The 19,846-nt window shown below is 47.1% G+C and overlaps 1 protein-coding gene across 1 annotated transcript in view; it reads left to right on the top strand.

The window, feature by feature from the left end:
* The window catches only part of STAB2 (stabilin 2), a gene marked incomplete at its 5' end in the record, with an annotated part of 137,737 nt that overhangs the window by 95,389 nt on the left and 22,502 nt on the right, over positions 1–19,846 (top strand). The window contains 13 exons of the mRNA XM_039252871.1: positions 168–287; positions 1,173–1,220; positions 2,871–2,954; positions 4,147–4,293; positions 5,072–5,212; positions 6,531–6,590; positions 8,782–8,958; positions 10,291–10,380; positions 12,426–12,572; positions 13,872–13,928; positions 15,053–15,179; positions 16,985–17,134; positions 18,927–19,031. Coding sequence (XP_039108802.1) covers positions 168–287; positions 1,173–1,220; positions 2,871–2,954; positions 4,147–4,293; positions 5,072–5,212; positions 6,531–6,590; positions 8,782–8,958; positions 10,291–10,380; positions 12,426–12,572; positions 13,872–13,928; positions 15,053–15,179; positions 16,985–17,134; positions 18,927–19,031 — 1,453 coding nt within the window. The remainder of the gene's footprint in view (positions 1–167; positions 288–1,172; positions 1,221–2,870; positions 2,955–4,146; positions 4,294–5,071; positions 5,213–6,530; positions 6,591–8,781; positions 8,959–10,290; positions 10,381–12,425; positions 12,573–13,871; positions 13,929–15,052; positions 15,180–16,984; positions 17,135–18,926; positions 19,032–19,846) is intronic.

The following is a 19,846-nucleotide window of genomic DNA, read 5'->3' as shown; positions in this document are numbered from 1 at the left end:
TATGGGGAGTTGATAGGCAGGGTCAGGAGAAGGGCAGTAATGCAAACCAGTCAGTTAGAGAGTGAGTACAAAAATACATTTCAGTACAGATTTACTTTGTGAATATTGGCAGAGCCAGCAAGCGAACTGGGCTAACTCTTTCCCCCCACCCCCCGAAACTTTCCCAGAAAAATGGCGGCTGTAGTGAATTTGCCATCTGCAATTACACTGGAGAAGGAGATAGGACGTGCACTTGCAAGCCAAACTACATTGGGGATGGGTTTACCTGCCGTGGCAACATCTATCAGGTAACGAAAGGCGTGTTTCCATCAAGCGAACCTTCCTTCCCTTGCTGTGCTAAGAATCCAGATACCTGAGGACTGGGCAAGAGTTTTGTAACTTGTAAAGCTTTACAAAAGGTGAAAGTCTGCTTTTATATAAATCGCCAATGGGAAGAGATGGTATGTGCCCATGAGAATCCTCACATCAGTGAGTTCTGGAGTCAGAAGCACCTGGGTTTGAATTCAACTCTCAGTTAGTAATGAGACATTGGGCAATTACATGACTTCCCTATGCATTGCTTTCTAATTTGTAAGAAAAAAAAAAATCTAATGGTACCAACCCCATCAGGTTGTTAGCAGATATAATATATATAACAAGCATAGAGCACACAGTAACTGAAAAGCCTTGATGTGGGGTGCTGTGGGATCGTGTGTGTGCTTGTACAACCCACAAGCATCTCTACTGGTCACAGCAGATGAGGCAGAGTGATACTTGTAGATTTCCACCCCTTTATAAAGTGAATATTCTGTTCTTGGGTTTAAAGAGGGACTAGAGCAGTCTGGCTAATCAAATATTCTTGTTAATGGAAATTAAATCTGCCATAAACCCATAACTGATTCTTTTAAATATTTGGACTTTAAAAAATGCTTCTAAAGCTTAGCTGCTTTTGGAAATGGCTAGACCTTTCTTTGATAAATCAGGTGGGATTCACAGCATGTCCCCATAGTCGTTCTGAACATCAACGGGAGGCCTGTAGATGGGGCTGGAAAAAGAAGACCCCTGGGGGCAGATTAGCAGCTGAAAGTGGGGTAAAGACTCTCCAACTTACAGAAATTGTTGTGCGACAGCCTTGAACTGATCTTGCGTACAATCCCAGACATGAAGTGGCCCTCCCCTGTCTTTGTTTCCAGGAGCTTCCCAAGAACCCCAAAACGTCTCAGTACTTCTTTCAGCTGCTGGTAAGAACGTGTGTGTCTCTCTGTAGCTGTAGGAGCCGGGTCTCCAGCCAGACACAGAGAAACTGTAGCTTCTGGAGTCAGCAAAGGGAGAAAAAGTCTGGGAACGTGGGTGTCTGGCCTGTTCTATAACAAAGAGCACACCGCGTGCAAAAACCACCAACACACCAGAAGAAAGAGGCATTCCTGGGGCAGTTGGTTAACTCCGGGTGAAAATATTAAGTTAGGGCTTTATACACATCATATGTTGGAATAAGTTCCAAATATCTTGAAAAATAAAAGATAAAAATACAAACAAATAAGGGGCGCCTGGGTGGCTCAGTCAGTTAAGTGTCCAACTCTTTTTTTTTTTTTTCTTTATTTCTAGGAGAGAGAGACAGTGCGAGCAGGGGAGGGTCAGAGAGAGGAGGAGTCACAGACTGAAACAGGCTCCAGGCTCTGAGCTGGCAGTCAGCACAGAGCCCGACGCGGGGCTCGAACCCACGAACCGCGAGATCATGACCTAAGCGAAAGTGGGACGCTTAACCAACTAAGCCACCCAGGCGCCCCATTTAAGTGTCCAACTCTTGATTTCAGCTCAGGTCATGATCTCACGGTTGGTGGGTTCAAGCCCTACGTTGGGCTCCACACTGGCAGTGTGGAGCCTGCTTGGGATTCTCTCTCCCTCTCTCTCTGCCCCTCCCCTGCTCTCTCAAAAATAAATAAACTTTAAAAATATATATATAAATGAATAAAATCATAAAACCTAGAAGAAAATATAAGTAACCATAGGATCTTAACGTTGGCAAGAAGACAATTAGAACAGCTAAATCAGGGGCGCCTGGGTGGCTTAGTCGGTTAAGCGTCTGACTTTCGCTTAGGTCATGATCTCGCGGTTCGTGGGTTCAAGCCCCGCGTCGGGCTCTGTGCTGACTGCCAGCTCAGAGCCTGGAGCCTGTTTCAGTCTGTGACTCCCTCTCTCTCTGACCCTCCCCTGCTCACGCTGTCTCTCTCTCTCTCCTAGAAATAAATAAAACATTAAAAAAAATAATAAAATAAAATGAAACTTTAAAAAATAAATAAATAAAAGAACAGCTAAATCAGTCATCTTTTAATCAATCAATTATCCCAATTATGTAAAATATTTGTATGTAAAACAGACATTGGGGAAAAAATACCTAAGAACAATGGAGTTGCTTCTAGGCGGTGGGACTATGGGTAGTTATTTCCTTCTTTATGCTTTATTTTCAAATCTTTAACACAGTAAGCATTTTTTTCAAGAGAGAGAGTGAGCACAAGTGGGGAGAGGGGCAGGGGAGAGAGAGAGAGAGAGAGAGAGAGAGAGAGAGAATCTCAAGCAGGCTCCACATGCGACACAGAGCCCAACCAGGGGCTCAATCCCACAACCCTGGGATAATGACCTGAGCCGAAATCAAGAGTCGGACACTCAACCAACTGAGCCACCCAGGCGCCCTGACATATGCTGTTTTATAACCAGATAAAAATAAACATTATGTCAATGACAACAGGAATGAATTTGAATCTGAGACTAAAGAAAACAGAGATTCCAGACTCAGTTTTCACTCCCCTCTGTCACCACTGACTCTCTGCTACTTGTTTCATACTATCTGTATGTTAAGTACGTGACACGTGGCCCCACCTTCCTTCCCGCAGGAGCATTCTGTGCGGGATCTGAGTGGCCCGGGCCCTTTCACGGTCTTTGCTCCTTTATCAGCAGCTTTTGATGAGGAGCCTCGGGTAAGCATGAAGCTCTCAGCAAGCCGGAGAGGTTTGGGACTGGAACCCCATCTTGGGGTGTCACCCTGGAACCAGTGAGGGAGACACTTCTGGGCAGGAGATTTAGGATCCACTAGAGCTAATCAGCAATGGAGGAGGCTGCCTCTCAGCTTAGAGACCCCCTGTCAAAAGAAAGCATTTAAGTGGACTTGGGGTAACCAATGACCAGAGGCCCTCTGAGAGACTGGGAAACTAGAGAAGATCAACAATTCTTAAGTGATCCAAACCTTCCATAGACAAAAAAAGAAAAAAGAATGCTGGGTAAAGGCTTTAAAATAAGCCTTTTTTTCCCCTTGCAGACCTTATCAGAACTTTTACTGTTCTAACATTCACTAGGACTCTTCATGCAGGATTACCCATTAACATATAATACTGTAGCAAACATTAATGGAGTGTGCCAGACACTGTTTCTAGTATGTGACCTAGATTAATTCATTTAGTGTTCATGACAACCCTGTCATGGGGTGCTCTTGTTCCCATTTTTGCGGTCCAGGACACTGACAGAAGTAAATTTCCCAAAGCCACATGACTAGCAAGTGTTGGAGCAAGGATTGAAACGTGACTCCAAACCGTGCAGTCTTCTCTACACACAAAAACAGAGGCACATAAAAACTTCTTGAAACAGTTTGACGTTTGATCGTTTCTCTCTTAAAAGCATCAAAAGAGGTTCCACGAAGCAATTGAAGCTATGAGAACCTTGTGGCTTTTTATTTCACTGACTTAATGGTTATTGTTTGTGCTTTGATTTACAACGGGAAAATATTGTGATCTTTCCACACTACGGGAAATCTGGCCCAGGTACCCCTCCGAGAGGCGCAGGTGCAATGCGGTGCCTCCCAGCATTTTTCACAAGAAAAGTCATTTTTCAAGTAGCATCTCACAGGACGTCGGCTCCTTGCCACAGGTGTTGTGAAATGCTGGACCAGAGGAACCCCAAGCTCCCTTCCACTCACTCAGAGAGTCGGAAGCAGGGAAGAAGCGAGGGCTGCTTTCTCCCTCTTGCCTGAACAGCCTGTACTCTAAACCTGACCACAAGCCACCCCTGACTGCCTCCTTCCCAGTCGGGGTTGGGTGAGAGGCCGCCGGGAGGGCGTGCAGGAGAGGTCCACAAAGGCTTCTGGCCCCATCTAGAACTTCCCATCTTCTGTCGCAGGTTAGAGACTGGGACAGACAGGGTCTCATGCCCCAAGTTCTTCGTTACCATGTGATCGCCTGCCACCAGCTGCTTCTAGAAAACCTGAAGCTGACCCCAAACGCTACCTCTCTCCAAGGGGAGTCACTCGTCATCTCCGTCTCTCAGGTGAGCGAGGCACCTTGGGAAGATGACCATCTTTCTTAGGCCCTCTCTCTTCTCTTCTTTAGAGTAATACCAGTAATGATAGTAATCATAGCAACTGATACATGTTGAGTGATTGCTATATGCCGCGTAGTATTCTAAGTTATTTGAGGTGTAGTAACTTTATTAATCCTCAGAAGAATCCCATGATGTAGATACTGTTCTTTTCCCCAGTTTATGAATTAGGAAACTGAGCTCAGAGGAGATAAGTGACGTGTCCAAGGTCACACAGCAAGTAAATATTACAGCTGGAACAGCTCAAGCGGCCATCAGAGCTGCTTTTGGTCAGAAGCTGGAGAGGGGTGAACACGTTTGACCGAAGCCACTTGGCCATGCTGGTCCCTCCCCCCCTACAATAGAGGAACAAGTGGCCACTGTAGAATCCACTGCAAAGGGAAGGAAGCTGTGGTGAAGGCAGAAGGTGGTGCAGAGAACACGTGTGAGGTGCTTGTTACTTCATATTTGACAATCACAGTGAAATGACCACTGTGGTTCATTCTTTGCTATGAACTCCTTCGGGTGAAAATTACAGTCTTGTCTCAGTTTTCTTTTTATAATCAAAATAAAGAAACGTGCTTGTGCAACTTAGATCTTCAGATTTTGCCCACAGCCCTACTTAAATGTCCACATTCATGATGATTTAGCATGTTGGTAAAGCATTCTGGGAGAAGTGACTTTGGCCATTTCTCTTTGTGCTCATTTCTTTTTTTTTTTTTTCCTCTCTCTTCTTGGTTAATTTCAGGACACAGTATATATAAATAATAAGGCTAAGATCATATCCAGTGATCTCATCAATACCAATGGCATCATCCACATCATAGACAAATTGCTGTCTCCCCAAAACCTGCTTGTCACCCCCAAAGATGCCTCTGGACGGATCCTGGTGGGTGAGCTCATTATCATGCTCTCATCACAGAGTGGCTCATAATATCAAGATGTACTTTCACAGTTCTGATTTTGAGCCATCTTAATTGTGCCGCTTCAGTCTCAAGCTACTATTAAAAGCCTAGTGAATATTATTCTAGTTAGAAGCAAATGGATAAAAGCCTAATTTAAAGAGATAAATGGATTTTATAAGTTTTTCCTTAGTTTCCACAAGGACAGATGGTTTTGCATAGATTTGGAAGATGGAGAAATTACATCGATGGATGAGATAGATGATAGATTAGATAGATAGATAGATAGATAGATAGATAGATAGATTTTTGATAGTTTTTTGATAGATAGATAGATAGATGATAGGTAGGTAGGTAGGTGGATGGATGGATGGATGGATGGATGAATGACAGATATACGTCACTCAAAGCAAACCCCTGCCTTTACCGCGGGGCTGTTCTGACCTGCCCCCGCCTCACCCCCTGTGACACCCAGTCTGAANGTAGGTAGATAGGTAGGTAGGTAGGTAGATAGATAGATGATAGGTAGGTAGGTAGGTAGATAGATAGGTAGGTAGGTAGATAGGTAGGTAGATAGGTAGGTAGGTAGATAGATAGATAGATAGATAGCTGATAGATAGATAGATAGATGATAGGTAGGTAGGTAGATAGGTAGGTAGGTAGGTAGATAGATAGATGATAGGTAGGTAGGTAGGTAGATAGGTCGGTAGGTAGATAGGTAGATAGATAGATAGATAGCTGATAGATAGATAGATAGCTGATAGATAGATAGATAGATGATAGGTAGGTAGGTAGATAGGTAGATAGATAGATAGATAGGTAGGTAGGTAGGTAGGTGGATGGATGGATGGATGGATGGATGACAGATATACGTCACTCAAAGCAAACCCCTGCCTTTACCGCGGGGCTGTTCTGACCTGCCCCCGCCTCACCCCCTGTGACACCCAGTCTGAACACCAGTTGCCCCCACCACCCTGCTGGTCAGAATCTCCTGCTAGCAGTCCCTTCCACCTCATGTCATTTCCTTCCACCAATAGTCCTTGTGACGACTCTTCTGTTTGGCTGATCCTATGTCACATGTTGGGCTGGGGCTGCAAGGCAGCCTGGGAAAATGTCAGGCATAGCCTCCTGTCCGCTGTGCTGCAGAAAGGCGCAGGTATCTCAGAGCTGGAGTGGGTCCTGGTGAGCAAATCCGCAGTACCTGTCTCGTTACCTTACCCTGATTTCATTCAGTTGAGCTTTGATTAACATGCTTTGTGAACTGTATGAAGGAAGGTATCATTCCTATTCTTATTGCCTTTGCAGCAAAATCTTACAACAGTGGCAATAAACCACGGCTACACCAAATTTAGCAACCTGCTACAGGTAACCCAGGGGATTACTAATCCCTTCTTTCTTGAAGGGGTTTGTTTGTTTGCTTGTTTGTTTTCTTTGGGGGTTTTTTGTTGTTGTTTTTCTGTTTTGTTTTGTCATCTGGTGTTTTGTTTGGGGAGCGAACCAGCCATCGTGGGGTCTGTGTAGGGAGGTCCTGAGTTCCAACAGAACAAAGTCATTCTCTGTCGCTCTGTTGCCAAAACAGCCTTCGGTTCATTCGGCTCTATAATGTACTTCGGCTGAATTTGAAATTGAAGTATGTGAGGCTGGGGCAAGGGAAAGGTCAGAAGCACAGTGCCTGAGCCAGGGGCTTCACACGTGGAAATCTGACCTCCATTATAGGGACAAGCAATGGCATGCCGATGCGGGAACTCTGTGCCTGAGGCATAGGTAGAAATTGCATTTTAAACTACAGTGAAACCTTGGCTTACAAGCATAGTTCGTTCCACGCTTATAATCCAAAGCTTGTATGTCAAAGCGATTTCCCCGTAAGAAATCTTGAAGGCTCAGATGATTCGTTCCACATCCCAAAAATATTCATATAGAAATGATTATAATACTATAATATCATACAACGTAATAAATACAAAATATAAAGAAAACGAAACACATTAACCTGCACTTACCTTTGAAAACCTTCATGGCTGGTGCGAGGGAGACGTGGGAGAGGAAGGTTATTGTGTAGGACAACCTTCACTACCACTAATGGAATCATTGGTCTCTGTTGGCCCAATGGAATCTCTTTCTGCATGGTGGCCACTGTATATGCTCACACGTATACAGTACGGTGTTAATAAACTCTTGTGATGCACTGAGTTTAATGTAACTGGCAATAAGGCAGTAGAGGAAAGGGTCCCTATCTGCAGGCAGCCTGATAGAATGAAGCAAAGCGTTCCTAAGCTTCCCCTTATTTGGAAAAGCAAAGGACTGTCCACAGGTGCTTTGAAGTGACAAAAAATGCACTAGTGCCAGTTGTGGGCACCATTCATCGTTCTGAAAAATCACTGATTTCTGCCAAACACTATGGCCTGAGACCGAGCATCTGAGCATGGGAGAGGATCACCCACAATCCTGCAGAGAGAGAGAACCATTGACTCAGCTGTGATCACATGATGTTTGGAGTCACGTACAATGCAAGACGTCACTTGATTATCAAGTTAAAATTCATTACAAATTTTAAGTGTTTCTGCAGAACACCCACAGAACAAGTTATCCGCAATCCAAGGCTTTACCATATATCTTTCTGACTTCACTTTTCCCACAAATTGAGCAGAGAAACTTCTTGTTCAAAGATTTCAGAGGAGAATCAGGGAGGGAGAGGGTCTTCCAAGGTCCCCTCTCCTCCGCCTACCCTGAGAAGCCCCAGGAGGACTCTTAGAACTCAGCCCCCCCACCCTCACCCCACAACCCACCCCTGTAGCACAGCCTACAAACTTCTGCATAGACCAGCTATTTCCAAACTAGCCTGGGGCTCACCCTCTGGGGAGCTTTTCAGAAATGGAGATTTCAAGGTGTTCAAAATGAGACTCTCTAGGATGTTACAGGCAAGTATCTGCCTGCTCCCCGAGCCACAAAACCACATAGTCCCCCTCACACCTGGGCATCACATCTGGTTGAACACAGGCTTTTAGAGAAAGTTAGAAAATGCCTCTGGCCGGGGGGGAGCTCAGTAGGAGGGAATAATAAAACCTACTTCATAGGGTTATTGGAAAAACTACAAGGATCAATATATATAATGCACCTGGGTTATAGAAGGTTCTTGAAAACATTCCCCTCCCTTTGTCTGGCAATTTCTCTTTTGAGTCCATGTGATCTCAGTATCTCAATACTGTATAAGTTTCACTTTTTAAAATGAAATATGGGGGAAATGCTAAGTGGACCTTCCAGAAATTAAAATATTTGCACAGCAGCAGCAAAGAAAAATAAATTTTTTTGTTACAGGTTCTTTTTCTATTCACAAAAGCCTGGAATCAACTTTCTGTTTTGCTCTCTAAGAAAATGAGGGTCAGAATGGTTGGGGTGTCAGGCTGTCACCCCTAAACCAGCCGGAGCCCCAGGAAGCCCTGGGGTCGGCAAGAAGGGGGCTCCCCTCCCCCACCCCCTGGCTGGCTTTGGTCCTCAGAAGGACCCTGGGCCTCGTGGCTGGGTTTGCTGTGCATGCGCCCGACTCCCTGTGTTTCAGGATGTGGGCTTGTTGGGCGCCATCACTGACCCCATCCACACTCCGGTCACTCTCTTCTGGCCCAGCGACCAAGCCCTGCAAGCCCTCCCCCGTGAACAACAGGATTTCCTGTTCAATCAAGACAACAAGGACAGGCTGAAGGAGTATTTGAAGTTCCATGTGATCCGAGAAGCCAAGGTATTTTGTTTCCATGCAGACGTGAGTGCAGGGGTGCCCAAGGGGTGGTGGTCAAAGCCAGGAATGGTCAGTGTGTCTCCAGCCCGGCAGTGTGAAGGATGCCTGAGCATCCCCTCCTTACCCCCGGTGTCCTCCACTGCCCCCCCACCCCCCAGCGTGCCAGGCCTGGTCTGTTTCTCCCACCTACCATTCTTCTCTTTTCCAATCTTCACCAACACCCAGGAGCGTCCTTCCTGTGCTGCAGATCAGTTTCCTCTGCCCCAGTGCACGTGCAAAATGGCTATTGGAAAGAGTTCCCAAGTTTCTCCGGGTGGACTCATTCTCCCCCCGGTTCCAAAATGTCTAGGCAAAGGGCTGATCCCCCCAGATGTGGTGACTCCTGAACAGATATACCACGATCAGGTAAGCAAGGTCTTGTAACGCATAGCAGCTCCCGCGGAAACCCTGTCGCTCTGAGTCCTCAACCAAGACCCAGGTCTCTCTCTCCAGGACTGAGTCTGCCTAACCCAAGAATGCCAAATGCCCTCACTTTGGTTAATTCCCGGGACCTATATTAGCGTCCTAGGGCCACGCAGCAAATAACTGCACAAACTTGGAATGACAGAAATGTATCCCTCTGGAGGCTGGACGTCTGAAACCAGGCTGCTGACAAGCTTGTTCCTTCTGGAGCTGCCTAGGGAGAATCTGTTCCATGTTTCTCTCCTAGTTTGTAGGGGTTGCTGCAAATCCCGGCCATTCCTTGGCTTGTGGATGATGCATCCCTCTAATCTCTGCGCTTCTCGTCACACGGCCTGTCCTCTCCCGGTGGCTTTGTGTCCACGTGTCATTCTCCTCTGTTCTTACAAGGACACCAGTCACACTGGATTAAGGCCCCCTCTACTCCAGTGTGACCTCATCTTAACTAATTTATGTGCAATGACCTTACTGCCAAGGAAAGTCACATTCTGAGGTAATGGGGGTCAGGACCATAGCTAAACGTTTGAAGGGTCACAGTTCTGAAGGGTGCTAACAGCACCCCATGCCTACCCTGACCCACCCATCCTGTCACTGGCTTCATGCACCAACCCAGCATCTGCCCTGGACTCCCAAGCATGGAAGAGGGTGGAGGGATTGAAGCTGGCCCAGCGGGGGGGGGGGGGGGGGGGGGGGAACACTTGCCCTACAGAAAGAACTTCCAACTCCCCAGACAGCCCAGGACTCTTCTTCCTTTTGATTCTGTCGGCAAGCTGGAAAAACCTGTGTCTGGATTTGGTTGGTTGGTTGGTTGGCAAACCTCCCTTGGGTGCTCCTGCCCAGATGTGGGGTATTAATGTGGCGCCATCGCTCCTACAGATTTTAGCGGTGGATCTCCCCCGCTCTGCTGCCTGGAAGACCCTGCAAGGCTCCGAGCTGGGCGTGAAGTGTGGTGTCGGCGGGAACATTGTGAGTATCGACAGCTTCCCTCACCCGCTGCCTCTTCAACAAGGAATACTCGGTTTTTTCCTCTGTTGGCAGCAAGCCCTTTTCTCTGGCTGCCTTTGGGGGTCTCACCCTGGGAGTAAGTATTTAGATATGACAAACCTGGTAACTCCTGGCCAGCATAAGCCCTGGTAGCAGATGTTACAGAGTCCCCTCACACTTGCAGAGAGCGGCTTTGGGTTGTTTTTTTGTTTTGTTTTGTTTTGTTTTGACAAGGATAATGTACTGTCGTTCCTTTCCGGTCCTTCCCAGCCCCACTACGGCCTCACCCCAAGCCCCTTGTTGGCAGAGAGAGCCCAGCTCTGGGCTCTGTCTGCCTAGATCAGCCAACAGAGAGAAAGTTTGCAACTTTCACCTTCCCTGGCTAGCTTCTGAATGATTTTGCCTCCCTGTAATTCCACATTAGAAATGGATCTGATTGGATAATATCAGCTACATCCTGTATCCTGCATATAATGGGCAACCCAACATGACAGTGACTTAAATAAGGGCTTGTATGTTTTTTAAGAGAAATCTGGAGGCAGCCAATCCAGAGCTAATATGATGGCTCATTGCCGGGGGCGGGGCGGGGAGGTTCCTTCTGTTTTCTGCTCTGCGGCACTTTTCCAGCCCTCAGTGTTACCTCAAGGCTCAATATGGCTGCTGGAGCTCCAGCCATCACACCCGCTTCCCAGGCAGCACAAAGGAGGAAGGACAAAAGGGATGCAGCCCCTAGCTGAGTTGATTCCCTTCAAGGAGCCTTCTTAGAAGGGCCATAAAGTTCTGATGACCAGCCAGAATCCTTTTGGTGTTTGCATTGTAATTGCATTGAATTTATAAACTGAATATGAGAAATGTTACCATCTGTGGAAAGTTTTCCCAATGTGCTTACACTCTGGAGATCAGCTATACTATCTCCGTAGATCAAACTGCACACCTACCAAAGAAGTATAATAACAATCTCCACTGCTCATTCTGGGTGCTAATAAAGCTTTCTGAGCATTTTGCAAGGTATCATTTAGTTTGATCTTTGTAACAACCCTGTGCAATGCAATCATTAATCCTACTGACCCGGTGAAAACAAACTCATAGTGGTTCAGTAACTTACTCACACAGTACATGTGGAAGTGGAGGGCTTTAACCACAGTTTTCCACTCTTCTTCCCACTGAATCATGCTGTGTGCATCCCATCAGTAGATGCTGAGATTTATCTCTTTTTTTTCCCAAAGAACTTTCTAAAAGCATTTTTCTTCCTCAGAGGGACGGGGGAGATATATTCAACAATTTCCTAGCTGGGTGAGCTTAAGGAAGAAAGCCCTAGAATTGTTGCAAGCAAAGCGCAATAATATATCTAAAGCCAAACAATGCCCAGTACATGGGAAGAGAAGTTATTGTCATCATTAGAGAATTAAAGTCCATTGCTTGTATATCCTGAAAAAAAAGGCTGTACCTGCACTTTGCTGGGAGCTAGCACTAAGTAAAAAACAAAAACAAAACAAAAAATAAACAAAAAACTACGCTATTACACATAAAGCGGCCACATTACCAGAGTTTATCCTGAACCACAGGCAGGTCATGCCTGTTCCATCCCATCACCCTGGCTGCCCCTGTTTCTCCTTTGGTGGAGGCAGCGTCGCAGAGTAGCCAAGAGCGTAGGCTCAGAGGCCTCTGCCCCGGTAGGCACGCCCACACCGCCACTTACCGCCCGCCTGACCTTGGGCAAGTTATTGAACCCCTGGCTGCCTCGCTTTTCTCATCTGTAAACAGGGCTACTCCAGGGTTGTTGAGAGGATTAAAAGAATTTGCACAGATAAAGCACACAGAACGTTACTTGGCACATAATACATGCTGAGTGTTTGCTGTATTTATCATATACACACATATATGATACACGTGTATATACATATATATATGTATTTAGTTCTTTCTGAGCCTTGCAGGTACTGACCACTTGATACAGCCTAGGCAGAAGAGAAGTCTGAGAAGGGGTGTTGACTGCTCTCTCTTTCCCCTCTCTCCCTCCCTCGCAGGGCGAGCTCTTCCTCAATGGCCAAACATGCAGAATTGTGCAGCGAGAACTCTTGTTTGACCTGGGCGTGGCCTACGGCATTGACTGCCTCCTGATTGATCCCACCCTGGGGGGCCACTGTGACACTTTTGCCACCTACGATTTTTCGGTCAGTCCTAAAAACACTGCTAAAGTAGGAGACACGTGGGGTTCAGCCCTTCTGATCTATCAGGGACCCTGCCGTAAAACTGCTGAGGGCTGGGCCTCAAGGGAGCCCAGGACCCGTGAGATCCGAGGGCCAAACGATGGTGCTCTTGAGACTCAGAATCAACAGGCATCTAGTTGGCCCTATCCAGGCGTTACACACTCCCATTATCCACCAACCTACCCATCCGTTCATTCCCTCGCCAGTAAGGAAATAGTTGTTGGGTACCACTGGGTGCCAGTTATTCTGCAACAGGCGGTTAATTTTCAGGCTCACCCATCTATTCAGTCATTCACGCATTCATTCAACATTCTTCTGCAATTCTGCCAGATGAGACCATATAAAATTGCCCTGTTTGTAGGGTCTGACTACAAAAATGGCAACTTCATATGGTTTAACCGAGTATTATACGCCATCCACACCTCTGTTTATTTTACTCATTCATCCTTTTAACAGTGGCGATTCAGTCTCCATCCTGGGCCCTGGTTGTGGGAGGCACTTCAAGATTTTACACTCATTCATCCATCCAGTATCATTTATGGAGTACTAGGTCTGAGCTGGCCACTGGGCTCAATACTCATGTTACCTCTAAAATAATCCACTAATAGGAGTTGTTAGTAGCAACTCTATGATATAGATTTCAAAATTGAGTCTCAAAGAGATGAAGTAGCCTACATGGCAAGTCTGTGACCAGTTGGCTTTGGTCCCTGGCAACTTAAAGGGATTCGGTAAATATTCTGAATTATTTAGACACCAGTGCAGTACCAAAGTAGGCGACAAAAACCCAGCTGTCCTTTCTGCTGTAGAGGTTGTGGTCTTCCTAATTTCCCAAAGTATACTCGCACACGTGTTTGCAGTCAGTATTTTCCATCCCCAATCCCCTGAAGATCAAATAGCAAGAATCATTCTCTGTTTTGGAGATCAAAAGCTAAGGATCCAAGAGCGTGACTGGCCAAAAGCATCACCCGTTGTTGGTAGTGGAAGCGATACTTGTGAGCACACTTCCTGGGGCCACTGTCCCAGACGCCTGTATGACACCAGACGCCCTGGGTCAGCTCTGTAGAGCAGAGAACCTTTCACCTCAAAGAACTAAACCAAGGAGCTGAGGGCCAAGACAGACCTTCGGCATTCCCCATGGCAAACAGGCAGTGCGTTTGCTTTGGCATTCTTGACCGTGGCCAGAATCGAAATGTTAACCGGGGGCATATCCTTGTGTTTGCCAACATTCGTGATGTTTAAGCCTTTCTTTTTCTTGCATACTAGGGAGATTGTTGGAGCTGTGCCAATACCCCCAGCTGCCCAAGGTGGAGTAAACCAAAGGTAACTACGAATGCGGTGATTAACGTTTGGAGAGCAGTATGTTTGTTCCATGATCAGACCCCAGTCTTCTGGGAGTTGTAAGTGTGCATGTGTGTGCATCTGCGGGTATGTTGTACAACTGTAATTTACATCATTCTTTTCACAACCAGGCATTCTTAGCCTAGCTGAGATGAACATTCTTACCCCAGGCAACTTTCAACCCAGTACCCACCTTCTAGAAAAATCATGGGACTGTAGGCTTCAAAGGGACTTTCCAAGATAATGATAATTATAAAAATAATAACTGCATTTTGGGTGCTATTCCTGTCCCTGGCTGTGTGCCATTCCCTTTATTTATACATTACCCCTGTTCCTCCTTGTAACACTCATAGGAGTGTTACACATACGAAAAAAAAAAAAATGAATCTCAGAGAGGGTAAGCAATTAGACCAAGGCCACACAGCTAGTAAGGAGCGAAGCTAGGATGAGGGTTCGGAAAGCAATGTAAGAGCAATGGTTAAGCCAATGAAATGTGGAATCCACGCCTATGGGATACAATTCCAGTGGGCAGTCTTTGGCAAGTTACGTAATCTGTGGGTTTGCCTCCATAAAATGAAGTTAATCACAATTCTGTGTGTGGCTATTAGGAAAAGTAAAATTTTAAGTGTGGGTACAGAGCCCAGCACATAGTAAGCACTCCGTAAATATTACATTTTTTACTTATTCCAAAGCCAGTTTCTCTCTCCTCTACTGCAAAACCTCTAACAAAACACCCATGCAAAACAAAATGTAACCTATCCCTTCCTTCCCTACTGATGATTTGGGGGCCTTGCCTTTCCCCACGCATGATGGAAATACCTCTGCCCCACCCTCTCTCCATAAAACCTCAAACTTTTGCAGCTCTGGGAGTCAGCAAGTCCTTCCTCTTAAAACTGGGGAGAGACCTTTCTGTGGACTCTAGCTCTGTCCCCTCCCCCATCTGACTACCCCCCTAAGAAAAGAATTCCTTTGTAAAGGGCTCAGGGCCATTGAGCCCCATTTTCAATTTGGGCAGTACCCAGGATCCTCCAGTGGGGGCGGACTAGAACCAGAGTGGAAGGCTGTGCAGTGGAAGGCTGAAGGTTGGACCACTTTTCTTCCTCTAGGGCGAGAAGCAAAAGTGTCGTTACAACCTGGCCTCCAGAGGGTACCTGGAAGGCTGCCAGGAGCAGTGCATCATGGTGATTCGGCTGCCCAAGTGCTGCAAGGGCTACTTCGGGCGAGACTGTCAGGGTGAGGGCGCCTCTTACCGCCTCGGGATTCTGATTGTCCAGTCACTGCAGCATCGAGGAACGCACAGACACTGCAGGGGCGGGGTCGAATGCATCTCCTCCCTTCATGACTCTTCCAAGAAAAGATCCAAAAGCAATCATTGTAAAGAGCTGTGTAGCTTTCCTCATCCTTTTTCCTTTTGTCCTATTCTGTTTCTTACAGAGTTGAGATTCTACTGTGCATAGATTGTCATTGTGTTGCGCTTTTTTGCTCAGCATTCTCGCAGAAGACATTTTCCCTGGTGCTAGAAACACCACATTTCACTTCTGAAGCTAGTCCATGATACCGATTAGCACACGAGTTTAAATGCTTCTAGGAGAATTCTACCTTGGCAGAGTGCTGTGCTAATATGATGTGCGGGGGCTACTATCCCCTGTTATGGGACGTATAACATCACGTCCCTCTCTTCTTTCACCAGGATAGGGCTCCTTGCCAAAGAACACTTTGGCCCATCCTGAAATCTGTGTGTATAGACAGAACTTCTAGTCAGTTATACATCAACAATAGCTGAATAACAAAAGGTCCTTCCCATCTGCCACACGCTGTTGTTTTTTTTTTTTTCTTTTGATGTTTATTTTTGAGAGAGTGAGAGCGTGAGCAGAGGAGGGGCAGAGAGAGAAGGAGACACAGAAACTGAAGCAGGCTCCAGGCTCAGAGCTGTCAGCACAGAGCCCAATGCGGGGCTCAAACCCACTAACAGTGGGATCATGACCTGAGTCAAAGTTGGATGCCCAACCAACTGAGCCACCCAGGTGCCCCCTGCCACACGTTGTTTTAATTAAACACATTTATTGAGTGTTACTTCCCATCTATTAACAATATACTTACAACTGGTAACAAGAGGCGCCTGGGTGGCCCAGTCAGTTCAGCGTTCAGTGCTTGATTTCAGCTTAGGATCTCTTGAAACATGAGATCAAGCCCCGCATCAGGCTCTGTGCTATCAGCTATCAGAATTCTGCTTAGGATTCTCTCTCTCTCTTCTCTCTGTGCCCCTCCACTGCTCACGCTCTCTCTCTCAAAATAAATAAACATTAAAAAATATATTTAAACCTGGCAATGACCTCTAAGAAGTAGATTCCATCATTACCTCTATTTTACAGGGGAGAAAATAGAGGCAGAAAGAGGCTAAGCAGCAAGCCTAGGGTCCCACAGAGTGTCTCCTGAAGCCATGGTTTTAACCACCATGAACACTCCATTCATTGTCCCGTTGAGAAAATTCTGGGCTGGGAGTGCACATGATCACCCAGTGTCCGTCCACACTCCATCACTTAAGTGTGTGCTTTTCGCAAAAATCGGCACCATCCCTTACGTTTGTTTGGTGCCTTATCTTTTTAAAGTACTCTCAGTTGCAGTAACTTATTTGATCTTCAGTCACAGTGTGGTATAGGCCAGGTTGGCACTGTGTCGTCACCGTCATCATCATCTTCATCATCTAGAGCTAAGAGAACTGAAGCTCAGACAAATTCAGCCCAGGTCTACTCAGATCCAGGGCTCCTAACCCCCAAATACAGTGCTGGTTCAGCTTATTGCTCTGCCTCGGTAGAATCCTATCAGATACACTTAAATTCGTGTCCCAGAGGCCACTGGCTTGCGCTAAATACCCGTGATGCTCTGCAGGTGTGTCCTGGGGCCACGGTCTCCCTGGGCCAATGGAGATCAGCCTAGCACTAGGGCACATCAGCTGCACGATTATGAAGATTACAAAGGTGCTGAGCTGCTCTGGGCCTGGGGAGACCGGTGGGTGACTACTGTTTCATCTCTTCCAGCCTGCCCTGGCGGAGCAGATACCCCTTGTAATAACCGGGGGGTCTGCCTCGATCGGTACTCAGGCACAGGAGAGTGTAAATGCCAAACCGGCTTCAACGGGACGGCGTGCGAGCTGTGCCTGCCAGGGAGATTCGGGCCTGACTGTCAGTGTACGTATGTGGCTCCCCCTCCCCCTGCCTGCTGGTCAGCTGGGTGCTCCCTGTCCTCATCCATACCCCCTGCCTGACCCGGAACCATCCCTTCTCCCCTCTCTCCCACCCACCCACCTCCCACCTGCCTGCCTTCACATGCTTTTCCCTCCCTGGACGTATCCCAGTTTCCATCCGTGGAAAGAGCCTCACCTCTAGAAGTGAAATCCACATCTCTGCGGCCATCAACACAAGCTGTGGCTGAACAACACTCATTCATTCATTCGTTCATTCAACCAACATGTATTTAGAGTCCTTTTTAATATTGATAGCTAATGTTTATAGGCGCCTCCTACGTGGAAGATGGATATGTTTTACTGTTTAATCCTCACAACAACCCTTTGCAGTAGGTACTATTATTATCCCTACTTACCAGATGAAGAAACTGAGGCACAAAGAGGCCAAGTGACTTCCTCAAAAGCCAAGAATTGTTCTAAGTTGTAGGAATGCAGTGGTGTTGGAAGGGGACCAAATTCTAGCTCTCAAGGAATGTACACTCAAAGGGAGGAAACAGATGAGAACTGCAAAAACAAAGATAGTTATAAAGATAGAAAGAAAAAAAAGAAGCAGTGATGGAGAAGGAAGGGAAGGCACTGTTTTAAAAGACATCTCACACAGAGAATATTCGAGGAGAAACCTTAAAGAGGAGAGGGGCAGGCATGGAGACATCCAACAGCAGCTCGATCCAAAGGAATTTTCCATCGTGTTGGAAACGTTCCGTAACTACCATCAGGAATGGAAGCCAGTAGCCACATGTGGCCCTTAACTAAGCACTCAAAACCTGTGACTAAGGAACTGATTTTTAAAGTTTTAATTAGTTTAAATTTAAATAGCCACTTGTAGCAAGGGCTACTATATGATACGGTACAGACTAGAGGAATGGCTTTCCTGGAAGAGAAATGAGCAAATGCAAAGGTCCTGAGGCAGAAGTGGGCGTGGCATGAAAGGAACAGCAAAGAGGCCAGGGTGGCTGAGCAAGGTGGACAAAGAAGAGGAAGAGAGGAAGGAAATGAAATCTGAAGGTTGCCAGGGGCCAGGTAACATAAGAGCTTCTTGGCCAGGAGACAGTCCTTAGAATAGATAGCATCTGTTCTAAGCGGAGCACTGGGAATGCAGTGGGGGCGGGGGGGGGGGGGGGGGGGGGGGGGGGGGGGGGGGGGGGGGGGGGGGGGTGTGGTCATGAGCAGATTAGAAAGGATTGCCCCAGCTCCAGCTCCAGTTGCCCTGAGGAGAATATACTGTAGGAGAACAGGAACAGGGCTGACACAGGGAACCGAATGCAACAACCTAGGTGACGGCTGGTGGTGCCTTGGGCTCGGCTGACAGTGCTCCGTCAAGGTGGCAACAGGTGGAAGAATTGATACATATCTTGAAGATTTCACTAAATAGACTTCTCTGTTAGGAGGCCCCAGATGAGTTCTCTCCCCCCTGTATTCCAGTTACAAACCCCATGACACCCTCCACTTCGGTGTTTATAAAACTCACCATGTGTGTATAATTACATGTTCAAAGCCACTTACTCCAAGACTGTAAGCCCATGAGAACAGGAGCCTTACGTCTTCTGTTTTTCACTGTCACCTCATTGCCTAGTCGTGTCTGCCTCATGATAACCACCGAATTCATGATGTGTGGAAGGTTTCAAGGAATGGTGTCCGCACACCCATAACACAGCCACCAGGTGGTCAGAGAGCTGGCTGATTGGATTTCAATCCCTGATCGCTGATTACTGATCACGTTTCAATTTGCTTTACAGCCTGTGGCTGCTCAGACCACGGACAGTGTGATGATGGCATCACGGGCTCGGGGCAGTGCCTCTGCGAGACGGGGTGGACGGGCCGCTTCTGCGACACCCAGGCAGGTCTGTCATGGGAGTGGCCGGCCGACGGCAGCACCATGCTGCGGCAGACCCGCTGAGAGCGTCCAGCTGGGGTCAGGGGTCTGAGTGACACTGAGAAAAAACAACAAAGCAGGTTTTTCCTTTTCCACAAGGAAAATATGATTTGGATATGTGGCCCTGGGCCTCGGGGGGTTTGGGGACTTGCAGGAAAACTGGGTGAAGAGATTTAACTCAAACCCATAAGACTAGCATACAATCTTGTGCAACCACAGAAGGACCCACCTCGAGCAAACGATACAGGACTGGGCAGGAGTGGCCCCTCAGGAACGTGGCCCCTTGGGATCGTGGTCTTTTGGATCATGGTCTCTCAGGATCATGGTCCCTCGGGATCTGAGTCCCTCAGGATCGTGGTCTCTCAGGATCATGGTCCCTCAGGTTCTGGGTCCCTCAGGATCGTGCTCCCTCAGGATCATGGTCCCTTAGGATGGTGGCCCCTCGGGATCGTGGTCCCTCAGGATCGTGGTCTCTCAGGATTGTGGTCCAGATGTGTGTGACACAGAGCTGAAGTGCTTTCCTAGAAAACCACAGTTCTTTGGAGTCCAGGATCTGACCCCTGATTCTGCTAGTTACTAGACAAATAGCCTTACGTAACCCACCTTCTCTGGGCCTGGATGCACACATCCACAAAAAGAAGTGCACCCTGCACACTTTTCAGGAGAAGGAGCTGTGAGGGTCAGAGATGGTGGTTGTGAAGTGCCGGGTGTGTGTGGGCACTAACAGGAGCTGGCATTATCATTGTCGATCATGATCATCATCATCACAATCTAGATCCTTAC

The sequence above is a fragment of the Hyaena hyaena genome, unplaced genomic scaffold, assembly GCF_003009895.1.
Source record: "Hyaena hyaena isolate Hyena2069 unplaced genomic scaffold, ASM300989v1 scaffold_432, whole genome shotgun sequence".
Classification (NCBI taxonomy): Eukaryota; Metazoa; Chordata; class Mammalia; order Carnivora; family Hyaenidae; genus Hyaena; species Hyaena hyaena.
This window is presented reverse-complemented; position numbering and strand designations above follow the sequence as displayed.